Raw genomic sequence first — 12,450 nt, forward strand, 5'->3', positions numbered from 1 at the left:
AATGTTATATACAACAAAGTTTTTTAAAACATGTAACATAAGCCTAAGTAATGTCAATCTCATAAAAACATATATATATATATATATATATATATATATATATATATATATAATTTTATTTACTTTTACTATAATTTTAATCAAATATATACAATTCAAATCAGACCCATTCATTACATAAGTTAAATAATCTAGTGATATATTAATTCTGTTTCAACTCTTTTGAATCACATCACTATTCCAGAACATAATTTTAGTTTTATAGGATATAATTTTTGTTTATTTTGAATTATTTTAACCCTTTAAAAATTTGATTTTTTTATAATTATCCCCTTAACACATCAATGAAATAGATTTTTTATTTTTTCAAAATATACAAATATCAAATTTAAAAGGGAAAAAAATGATTTCCAATCTTCTATTCAAATTTCAAATGGAAAAAAACTAATTCCCGATAATTTAGATAAATTAATTTCCAAAAAAACAAACTAAATCCTTAAAATTTTAATTTAGAAGATCCTAACTTGAAATTTTACTTCTTCACACTTTCAAAGAGTAAAAGAAAAAGTCTTGAATAAAAAAATTCCCCAAAAAGTAGAAACAACCTACTAGAATCAAGCAACAAGTTCAGTATATATTACATTTTTGTCCTTCGCCCTTTCAAGAGTTACCGCACACTTTTGTTTTTTTGGCGTCTGTTAAACCTTTGCAACTGTCTCATAAACATCACTACATCACTCACAAACCCTAATTTGCTTCTTTTGCCACACTCACCCAAAACTCTCTCTCTCTCCTCACACATACACTCACATGAGATTTTCAACTGATTCTTCCATTGATTCCTGTTTTCAACATCATTGATTCCAACTAGCACATAAAGTTTCAATTTTTATTCACTTTTTTTAAGTCAATATCTGATTACCTTTTTTTCATTGTTTAGATTCTTTGTTTAATTTGCCACGTGAGGTTTAGGAATTGGTGAGAGAGAAACAATTATGGTGATTGCTGATAGTGAGATTAGTGAAGATCAGAAGGAGATTAGTGCTCCTAAGTCTCCATGGAAGAGACCTAGTGGTGTTGATGGGAAAACCGTTGATGTTCCTGTTATGGTGATTGGGACTAAGTCTTGGCCAGCTCTTTCTGATGCTCAGACTCAGAAACCTAAGAATCATGTTGACACTGTTTCTGCTAAGGTTGAGGATGTTGCTGTAGTTTCTGTGTCTAGTGTTGGTGAGGTTGCTCCAAGAGCTTCTTCTGTTGTTCAGGTTTGTTTGATGTTTTTTGTTGTAATTGATAGCATTATGATTTGGTGAATTAAGTTAAGAAGATCTTGTTAGTTTATGTGATATTGTTTTAATTGAGTTTGTTTGTTTTGGAGAAACATGTTTTGTTTTATTCTATTTTTAATGATTTTGCCTAATTATTGCAAGATTTAAGAATTATGATTATTGATTAGCATTAACATTAACCTATGTTGGTATATAAGTAAAGAGTAAAAAAACATTGTAGTCATGATGTTTGACGAAATTCTTAGGTCATAGGTCATATTGTTTTTTTTTGCTTGTTTGACTGATTTTCTTTGTTGTATGGATCTGTGACTCGACAGAAATCGAATGGTTCTGGAAACTTCAATCCGTTGAATAAGATGCCATCGCCACGCTATCAAAAGCCAGGCCCTAAGCGGAACAATCACAACAATGATGCAGCTCACTTTCCTATGGCGACGATGCCTTATCATCAGCAGCCAATTCATCAGTTTTTTCATCCTATGGCACCCCCTCCGCCTCACATGGCTGTTCCTGCGTATGCTTATCCACCTGGTTCAGGACCTTATCAGAATGTTGACAACCCTATGATGAAACCTGTACCCCCGGTGGCTGGACAAGGTTTTCCTCCACCTGCTCATGCTGTTGATGCAAAAAATGGTCAGCCTCCGGTGCATGGGGATCCAAATGCGTATGTTAATTATCCGAATGGAAGACCAAATATCCAAGAACAAGGTGAACATGGGAGTCATGGTTGGCATCATCAAAGACCCTTTCCTTCCAGACCAAACATTCCTATGCAACACGGTTTGGGCCCAAGGCCCTTTATAAGACCTCCGCTTTATGCTCCACCTCCAGGGTACATGGTTGGTCCAAGCTTCCCAGGTAAAATCTCCAATTCTCAATCTCCGATTTATGCACATGATCATGCAATTAACCACTTATTCACATTTGTTTTTGTCACCGATTTTTAACTCTCCATTTCTTAGTTCTTAAATCCATATTTTTAATTGTCATAGGACATACACCGATGTGGTGTGTCCCAATGCCACCTCCTGGCTCCATCAGAGGCCCCCCTCCAAGGCACTATGCTCCATATCCTCCTGTTAACCCAGCACCTCAACCACCAACTCCACCTCAACCACCGGCTCCAGAAACTCTACCTTTGGAGGCTCGCATTCTTAAACAGATTGAGTATTATTTTAGGTAAGTGATTTAATTGTTGACTATAGCCTCGCTATCTTCATTGACATTGATCTTTTGGCTACGTGTAAATATCTGACCTAAATACCTAAGACGCTGAGTAACTATCCTCTTGTCTATCTTTATCTCACATCTGCTCACCTATATTATGAGCATGATGCTTCCATTGATTTCAAACTGCTGATTTCCGAGCCTTCACTTGGCAGTGATGAAAATTTGAAAGATGACCCTTATCTTATTGGCGTGATGGATGACCAAGGATGGGTTCCCATATCCACTGTTGCTGATTTTAAAAGGGTATGTCTAAAACATATTTTGCCTCTCAATTCCTTAATAATTTTACAGCTGTATGATATATTCTGGTGAGTTATGTAATCTGTGTTGTTCCAATTTACCCTTGTCATGTGGGTTTTCTTGTTGTAGGTCAAGAGGATGAGCACAGACATACCTTTCATCGTTGATGTGCTTCAAAGTTCCGATAATGTGGAAGTGCAGGTTATATTCTTGCATGTTTTACTTTTTAAAGTTTGGTTTCTAATGCATGTGGCCACAACCTAGGATCTTTTCGTTGCCGTTTAGTGTTACGAACACTATAGCTAAATTGAGAGGCTATGATTCTTTGTTGGTGGACTTTGAGAGATGGGTGTTGGACTGTTGGGGCATTTTGCATACAAAAGTTTGTTTTTTAAGTTCTATTAGATTTTGGGTTTAACTCACACCACAACCAGTATTGGGCCCTTTGATTTTTAATTTTACACGGGCTTTTATCCAATACCCCTTCGATCCCAGGGCTATTGACCCCTGGCATGGATACAGGTCTATGATAGACTCTGATATAATGTTAGGTTGTGTCCAACTACTTGTTGTTATATTTATATTCCATATATAATATACACACAACACCTACTTTAAGTCACCTCACCACAGCATAAAGGGCAACAAAATTTGGAGATATTTTAGAGATTTAGCTTTTATTTTATTTTATTTAAAATTTTGCATCATTTTCTAAGTTTCCTCTTGGAATTTTTTATATATTTAGGGTGACAAGATAAGGAACCGCAACAATTGGTCAAAATGGATTCAAGCATCCTCCGGAAGTTCAGGATCATCTGTGACTGAGGTTCAACAGGACCAACTTATAGAGGCTACTGAGAATTCATGTCAGAATAGTGATGCTGTTGGAGATAACACCAAGGAGTCTTCTGAAGCAACTCTTAAAGATACTGCTCATAATTCAAATTCAACTTTCACAGAGCAGAATCTGTCAAACAAAGATGCATTTCAAGTTCCTGATATGAGCCAAGAACAGGATACTGACAGTCATCAATTCAATGATAATATATCACATGCAGTAACAAGCAAAACTGACACAACTCATATTAATTTCTTTTGCCGCCCACAAGAAACTGAGAGGAAAAGCAAAGTAGTCGACTACAATAAGACTAGAAACGTTGATGTTTCAGCCGATGATTTTGGCAATACATTTTTGCTTGATGAAGAGATAGAGCTTGAGCAGAAGAAGACTGAGCTTTCTTCTGCTGGAAGGTACTTACTTCCCAGTTCTTTGTTCTGAGTTATAAGGTTCTTATGGAATATGCTTAATATAACACCACATGTTTCTGTTAAAATCAGTTCTTCAAATGGATTTCTGTTTGTTTTGTTGTTTGCACTATGCTGTGCTCTTTTGTTAATGCCATGTTAACATGTTCTCTTTGAAGTGTTAAAATCCCTTCTTTACCTTTGGGCATCCATTACAGAATGCTATTAGGATTTTTTATGCCATTTACATTAAACATTTGTTTGTACATTCATCTGATGGATTTTGTTGCCTAATAATAGGATTGATGATGAAGACGATGAGATGGCTGTCATTGAGCAGGATGTTCAGAGACTTGTAATCGTTACTCAGGTATTGCTGTTCATATCCCAAGTTCATACTTCATTATATGATCAGTTTTTCCTCATAACAACTAATAATTTATATTCTATTTATTCAATTTTTTGTTTGAATGTACAGAATGGTGATCCAAAAAAGGAAACAGGTGGTAGTAAAGAATCAAAAACCATCTCCAATGAGCTTGCTTCTCAAATAAATGACGGACTTTACTTTTACGAGCAGGTTGAGACACCATTCTTATCTTCTTTTTCACTATCTATAATTGATATTGTACTTCATCATTTTCATTTTATTAAACTTTTAGTTGCTCCATCCAACTTTCAACAGGAACTTATACATAATAGACGGTCTAATCGTAGAAAGAGTAACTCTAACAACAAAGAGCGTACTTTAAAATCTCAAAGCCATACTTCAGGAGCATCAAATATAAATCCAGGCGAGAATGCCGTTGGAAGTGTTGAAGAATCTGGAGGCAATAATTCTCGAAGGAAACCAAAAGTGTTTCACAAGCATCAATCTTCTCTTACGCAGCGGTTTTTCTCGTCCAATTTTAGAAACCATGGAACCGGCCGTAATTCTCATGGAGTTATATCTGAAAGCCCACCTAGTAATTCAGTTGGTTTTTTCTTTTCTTCCACGCCTCCTGAAAATCACAGGTCAGTTCAGAATGATTGTTCCTCTTCCTGAGGACTATTATGATAATGGTTTGCTTCCTCTTTTCCCCTACATTTCTCCTATACAGGAATATCAAAATAAATTATTATATCAGAAAACAACATGAAAATGAATTGTTCAAGTGCCATGTTTTTCTCATGCAAAGGGCTTTTTACTATTAAAAAAAACATTTTGAGGAGTATTCATCCAATTGTTACAACTTAAGAAGTGAAAATTTGGAAGAGAAAAAAAATTCAAACTCTTTCTAATGAAAAGCTATTTTAAGTAGCTTATCTTAAAAATCACTTTTGGTAGATTTTTAAAAAAAAATCATTATGGTAAGTAAACAAACACTAATTAGCTTTTGATTTTCTTAAAAATCTCTTAAAGATAATCTCTAAATTATTGAAGGCAAAAACCACTTTGTTTACAATCTGTAACGAAAGGGCAGATGATTTTGATTATTCCTGGAAAGCTATTTCCGATAATTATCTTAATTTTGCAGTCTCAAGTTTTCCAAATTGAGTAGTTCACCCCATGGCCATGGCGGTCTTTCTGGAAGTAGTCCGCCTGTAGGTTCGCTGCCAAAGTCTTTTCCACCTTTTCAGCATCCAAGCCACCAGCTTTTAGAAGAAAATGGTTTCAAACAACAAAAGTAAGTATAATGCTGCCTTACTGTATGTGTTCATGCGCACTAGCTAGATATAAGATATGTTAATGTTACATTTTCATGTTTCATCATGTGAATATTATTTTCTTTCAGGTACCTGAAATATCATAAAAAATGCTTGAATGATAGAAAGAAACTTGGAATTGGCTGCAGTGAGGTGAACTTTATTTCATAACTATCTATGAAGAACATTAATATCATTATCTCCGTACTAACTAATGCTTCTTTCTGTTCCAGTTCCTTTTATTGTGCATCGAGCCTGTGCATTTTCTATGTTATTTGCAACTTTTATTTTCTTTCAGTCATACACTTGCTTATTACCTCCTTTCGTGTAATGTATGCAGGAAATGAATACATTATACAGATTCTGGTGCTATTTTCTTCGAGACATGTTTGTTCCTTCTATGTACGATGAATTTAAGAAGTTAGCAAAGGAAGACGCAGCTGCTAATTATTATTATGGCATGGAGTGCCTTTTCAGGTTCTACAGGTAACAATTTCGAATTACGCCCTTCTCATGTGCTTGAGAAGCTGGAATCATCATTTAGATTTCATCTTCTGTTTTTTACCTTAAAGCATTGATGCATCCAATTCATCTGTTTTTTTAAACAATTCCTTGTTCAGTTATGGTTTGGAGAAGGAATTTAGAGATGACTTGTACAAGGATTTCGAACAGCTGACGCTGGATTACTATCATAAAGGCAACCTGTATGGCCTGGAAAAATATTGGTAAAGCTGATTTACTCTCATCTCACTTTTCGACACTTCACTTCACACTATCATAACTCGCGATTTACACCTTGTTCATATATTCATGGCATTGACAGGGCGTTTCACCACTATCGCAAGATGCGCAACCAAAAAGAACCACTGCAAAAACATCCTGAACTGGATAAGTTGCTCAAAGAAGAGTTTCGAAGTTTGGAGGATTTCCGTGCGAAAGAAAAGAATGCACCGAAAGACGTCACAAATAAGTTTGAATGATGATGATATGCCTTGAAATAGTAAATACATGTGGCACATGAGTTTTGACGGCATCCACAGTTTTGAAAGGAAATTTACCCTAACAACTTAGACAATATGAGTTTGCGTAGCGGCATGCGTTTTTCCTTTTGAATGGGAAAAAAAGGAAAGATCCTTTTGTTTGTTCTATATATAGATTGAGATTGAGATTGGTTGGTGATGATTACCAAGTCTTTTCAAAGTTTCTTTGATGGATCATTCTATATGGTGTATACACTTTGATCTTTTCATTGATGGATCATGTAGACTTGGGGAGGCACATTTTCTTGCCTTCAAATGTTGTTGTGTACATAAAGATAAGATGATAGACTTAGAAGATGTTGTCAACATTACAAACATAAGATGGAGGAGTAGGATCTTTGTCTTTTTAATTTTGATGGTGGTGAAAATGAAGGAAAATGGTTGTACTTTATACTATACTATTCCTTTGCCAAATTTGAACAATAAGAGTGTTGATCTTCTTATTGTAACTTTAAATGCTCAATCATTTTAGATGTAATTATTATTGTCACACCAAAATGCTATTTAGTGCCTTGATTGGATGTGATTGAACATCTTATCAAGTTACATACTAGTATAATCACCCTCAAGGAATTTGACCATCGTTTCTAAGTTCATATTTTTAAAAATAATTTTTATGAAAAATAATTTTTAAATAATAAATTATTTATTTTTTAACAAAGTAAAAGATTAATACAATATTTATAATATAAATATATATTATTGAAGTTTATAATATAGTTAAAGTTTATGAAACTATATATTTTAGTGAAAAATTTATGAAAATATATTATTGAATATAAATATATATTATATGATTTTATGAGAAGAGGTTAAAGGTTGAATATAAATATATATTATATGATTTTATGAGAAGAGGTTAAAGGTTGTGCATGCATATTCCTTTCTCTTACGAAAATTATTTAAAATAGTTTTAAATTTAAGTGGTTTCTTAAAATTTTAATATTAAAAAAATAAAACAAAAAGATGAAATATTCAAAATTACATTTTATAAAAAATTTAAGATTATTAAAAAAAATTACATTTTATAAAAGCTTTAACACTTCGAAAATTAGTTTACAAACAGGTGTGATTCTAATACTTTTCTTTATAATTTTTTTTTAAAAATAAAATTGTATAATACCATCGATTTTATTTTTCTCATTTTCCTCTTTAATGAACAATGAAATAATCTCTTTGTAAAATTTTTCCGAAAATTCAAATATCCATTTTTTATTCAATTTAGAAATCTCCAAAAATAATATTATCATATATCTCTCAATTATTTATTAGTTATAATTTCTAAGAGGTGGAATATAATAATACACTTGAAACGTAATGATTATACGGATGAATTTAATCTTCATCCAAAAAAAATTATATTATAAGATATGTTTTCTCGACTGTCATCACCTCCATACTAAGTTTTTTTTTTAAATAATCATTTTTTTAAAATTTAAAAATTATTTTTTTAAAATAATTATCAAAATAATCACTTTTCCCTACTGATGCGTCTGTTGAATTGACGCATTCAATAACCATTTAAAGGAGGCGTCACTGGAGCTGGCGTATGCATGTGTGGTTGAGTGTGTGCGCCCATGCATCCGACGCATGCATGTGTGCTTGTGCCATGTGTGTGTGGCGCCTAGGGCATTGACGCATGCATGCATGATTTGATATATAAATACCATGCGCATCTCCCATATTTTTTCAGACAACTTCTTACTCTCCTTTCATTTTCTTTTATTTTCCTTCAATCTCCTTCAATTTTGTGTTCTTTAACCATGTCTGAATACATTCACAACAGAAATGCTGATTTAATCTTTTCAGTAGTGCAACCTCCGATAAAGATTCGACTTTGGAATATAAAATCGTTCGAACGTCTTAATGGGACGTTGAACCGTTGGTTATATGGAGAAATTGCAGAGGGTGAAAGGATTAGAAGAATTCAATGGCTTGAGTCCACGTTCAACCAAAATGGAGAAGTGCATGTATGTGTGAATATTAAGACTGACAGAGACGTTCACATGATGATGTATAGTATGTTCAAAATTGTTTTCATGGTTGTAATCACATAGTTATAGTAATTGTATTTTATTTGTTGTAGTCTGTTGTGTTGTTGTTTGTGTGTTGCTTGTGTGTTGAATGTGTTGTATTTGTTTGTGATGGTATTTCCTCACAAAGTTATCATATGAAATAAATGTTGTTTTTAATATAAAGTAAAAGAGGTACAATTAAAATTATCTTGTTGTGCTTGTTCCAACACTGGGGCAGTTAGTACGATCGTGACCGGGCTGACGACATGAACTACATAATCAAACCATTTTGTTCGCTGTATCCATTTCGGTTCGAATACGAGTGTTGTTTGGGCGATCCTTTTCTTTCTTCGCATTACTTCATTGTGCCAGAGAATGTCCCCTTGATATTTAGGCCATTAATTCTCTTTTGCTACCACTGAAAAGTTAATTTTGTAAACATTGGACATGCTTATGACTTTGTAAATGTCGAATAGTAAGTATGATGGATCCCTTTGAACCTTTGAACATGTCGCTATGACATGGGAGCAGGGCATACGAAAGGCTTGGAACTTTCCGCAATCGCACCAACCTCTATCTAGTTCCACACTATATTATCCCCTCGACATGCCTTCATTGTGATCCATGGACTCAGTAACACTGTACCAACCTTTAGTACGGTCAAACACCATGACCACGTGCGTGTTAGCTTTGGCAGCTTCGTGTTTAATGAATTTCATTGAAGCATCACTGAACAACTACACATATTGTAACACTGCACTAAAGCGGTTATAGGTAGGTTTCAGATGCCTTTGAAGACAGAGTTCATTGATTCCACAAGATTTGTTGTCACGTGGTCCCAACATTGACCGTTGTCGTATGCCTTACTCCACTTCTTCAATGGAATACTGTCGAGCCACCGTACATCATCTGTGTTTGACAATCTGATGTCTTCGCGGTAGTGTTTGAAAGAAGGTTCTATTAATGTATAACCTGCATTGACAACCTTCTCCGCAACGTTTTGTCTTTGATCTCCCGCATAAAATTTTAAGCGATATGTCTAATGTAGTTGACATGTGTTGACGGAGGATCTTGCCAACCATTATCAATGTTTTTGTAGGCACTCACTATTGAAGGGTGTCGGTCAGAGATCAAACATAAGTTGGTTGAGGAGCAACGTGAAATCGAAGATTTTTTAGGAAAAAACTCCATCCCTTAGTAGTCTCCCCTCCAACTAGGGCAAAGGCGATTGGAAAAATGTTGTTGTTGCCATCTTGTGCCACTGTCATCAGTAGCATTCCTTTATATTTTCCATACAACCATGTACCATCAATTTGTATAATAGGTTTACAAAAAGCAAAATCTTTGATGCATGGTTGATACGCCCAGAAGAGGCGGTGGAATATTCTATTTCTAATAGCACAAGTCTCGTCTGGGGTATACGCCGTCAATGTTTCCAACTTGACAATAATCCCTGGAGCATACTGTTTAAGAGACACCAAGTATTTTGGAAGTTGTTTGTAAGACTCTTCCCAATTGACATACACTTTTTCAACCGCCTTTGTCCTAGCTATCCAAGCCTTCCTGTATGATGGAGTATAGTTGTATTGTGTTACAATATGCGAGATTATTGTACTCGCATTTAACGACGGATTTTCGCTAATGACAGATAAAATTTCATTGCATATTAATTGAGAGCTAAGTTTACGACGGTCTTGCATTGGGTTCGTGAGCGTTCATGTGTGAACTGGACCCATGAAACCAATCTCCTAAGAATCACTCCTCTTCCGGTAAGAAGCTGACAATCGGAAAAGACAACGCTCATTTCGAAAATAAATCTTATACCTCATTGCATTAGTTCGACCAACTCTGTAATCAACTGATAGTTCCATGTGATACTTTTTAATGACTTTTACATAGTCTTCTTTTGTGCGAAATGTGTCTCCTTCTTTCAATGATCCTTGAATTTGCACATAAGAATTATAAAATATATCTGATGAAGGTTCATCGGCACCCAAATTCGAGCTTGTCATGTGTTGAGGTGGACAATATACATGACTAGCTGGTAATGACTCCCCTTCTTCATCATTCACCATTGAATCAACCAATAACCTGGCTTCTTCTTCTTCCTCATCAACAACATTGACTTCAGCTTGTTCGTCGTCATCAGTTTCACAAAACACTTGTGACTGATCAACAAACTGAGACAATTATTGTTGTTGTGGTAATATATATAACTCTATATCATTGTACCCAGATTGTTCATTACTGACAAACATATGATGAACATCGTCATCATCTCGAATCTTCAATTGATAAAACTTTACTTGGTTGTCTGTAAACCACATCGGATTTTTATAGATAATTTGGTCTACCTAACTACACTGCAATTTCTTTTCTATTCTTTGTTTCAAATGTGAAAAATTTGATCGTCGATTTATTATAAACCGAGTTACTTCTGTGTTGCAAAAATAAAAATCGAATAATTGATGCTCAAATATTTCATCATCGGTATGGACACTGAGCATGTAATGAGGTGATGGAGACATTTTTTTAAATGTAAGTTTGGTGTTTGATGGTGAATGCATTGATCTCATATTTGCATGCAGTTAAATACGGGAGACGATATATGTATTGATCACATAAGTAATCTGCAAAGACAAGACAATGCAATGCAAATAATCCATGCAGAGACAAGACAATGCAAAGCATGCGCCTGCATGATTCTCTGCCCTAATAATCCAAGAGTAGTCAAAGCATACGCCTTCAAAGAAGATGCTTCTGTCCTAATAATCCAAGGCAAACACCCTTATCAATGGTGCATAAAGCAAGGCATGCGCCACTTGCCTTGGCGCCTATTCCTTGCATGGATAAAAAGGTATGCATGCGTCACTAACCTTGGCACCTATGACCATGCATGTCTTAAACAAGGCATGCGCTACTTGCCTTGGAGCCTACACCAATCCTCACATGCATGTGCCCTAGCCTTACCTTTATCCCATGCTTCACATGCTGCATTCACATGCTACCTATCGCATCTATAAATAGGGCAACAACTCATAACATTCAACATCTGCAACACTAACAATCAACCTCTGCAACACTAACAATCAACCTCTGCAACAGTCAACCTATACAACACTCAACCTCTGCAACACTCAACTTATACAACACTTAACCTCTGCAACATTATGTCTCTATTGACTATGGGTGATGAATATCGAGGAACAATCAACAATATCACGACATTTGTATGTTATTACTTCTTCTTACTTATTTCTTACTTATGTTTCTATTGTTTATTACTTCTTACTTTATTTCTTACTTATGTTTTATTAGGACCCAAAGCGATTTCGAGGTCGTGTACATGAATATTTACCCCACGATTCTTTGATAGAACCATATATTCGAGGATGCGGTTTTGGTAATCTCCTCAACATAGTCTCATACTCGGTTGACTACAAATTTTTTCTTACTTTATTAGAGAGATGGAGACCCGAGACCCACACATTTCACCTTCCTTTCGATGAGTGTACCATCACACTTGAGAATGTCTACATGTTGTTAGGTCTATGTATCAATGGTAAAGCCGTAAATGGTAGAGTTAACCAGGATAACTCTATATGTAATGAAATGTTGGGTGCCCCTTTGTGTGACGACACAATTACGGGAGAGACTTCTGGTCAAGCTAGGGGTCAAGGTATTAACTTAACATATCTCAAA

At 34.9% G+C, this 12,450-nt stretch overlaps 1 protein-coding gene across 1 annotated transcript; it reads left to right on the forward strand.

The window, feature by feature from the left end:
* Window positions 1-666: 666 nt before the first annotated feature.
* On the forward strand, window positions 667-7,211 carry LOC127117907 (la-related protein 1A). The gene is made up of 14 exons (XM_051048034.1): window positions 667-1,265; window positions 1,607-2,150; window positions 2,285-2,471; window positions 2,675-2,765; window positions 2,892-2,963; window positions 3,508-4,013; window positions 4,308-4,377; window positions 4,486-4,587; window positions 4,693-5,021; window positions 5,525-5,674; window positions 5,783-5,846; window positions 6,034-6,179; window positions 6,314-6,418; window positions 6,517-7,211. The coding sequence occupies exons 1-14, from the start codon at window positions 996-998 to the stop codon at window positions 6,671-6,673; spliced, it is 2,793 nt and encodes a 930-aa protein (XP_050903991.1). The 5' UTR covers window positions 667-995; the 3' UTR covers window positions 6,674-7,211.
* Window positions 7,212-12,450: the final 5,239 nt, after the last annotated feature.

This window comes from Lathyrus oleraceus, chromosome 2 (assembly GCF_024323335.1).
Source record: "Lathyrus oleraceus cultivar Zhongwan6 chromosome 2, CAAS_Psat_ZW6_1.0, whole genome shotgun sequence".
NCBI lineage: Eukaryota > Viridiplantae > Streptophyta > Magnoliopsida > Fabales > Fabaceae > Lathyrus > Lathyrus oleraceus.

Excerpts from the sequence above, each read along its gene's own strand:
- LOC127117907 (XM_051048034.1), top strand. The coding sequence starts at position 996 with ATGGTGATTGCTGATAGTGAGATTAGTGAAGATCAGAAGGAGATTAGT. Across the intron at positions 2,151-2,284 it reads GGTTGGTCCAAGCTTCCCAG|GACATACACCGATGTGGTGT; the intron begins GTAAAATCTCCA and ends TAATTGTCATAG. Across the intron at positions 6,419-6,516 it reads TATGGCCTGGAAAAATATTG|GGCGTTTCACCACTATCGCA; the intron begins GTAAAGCTGATT and ends TGGCATTGACAG.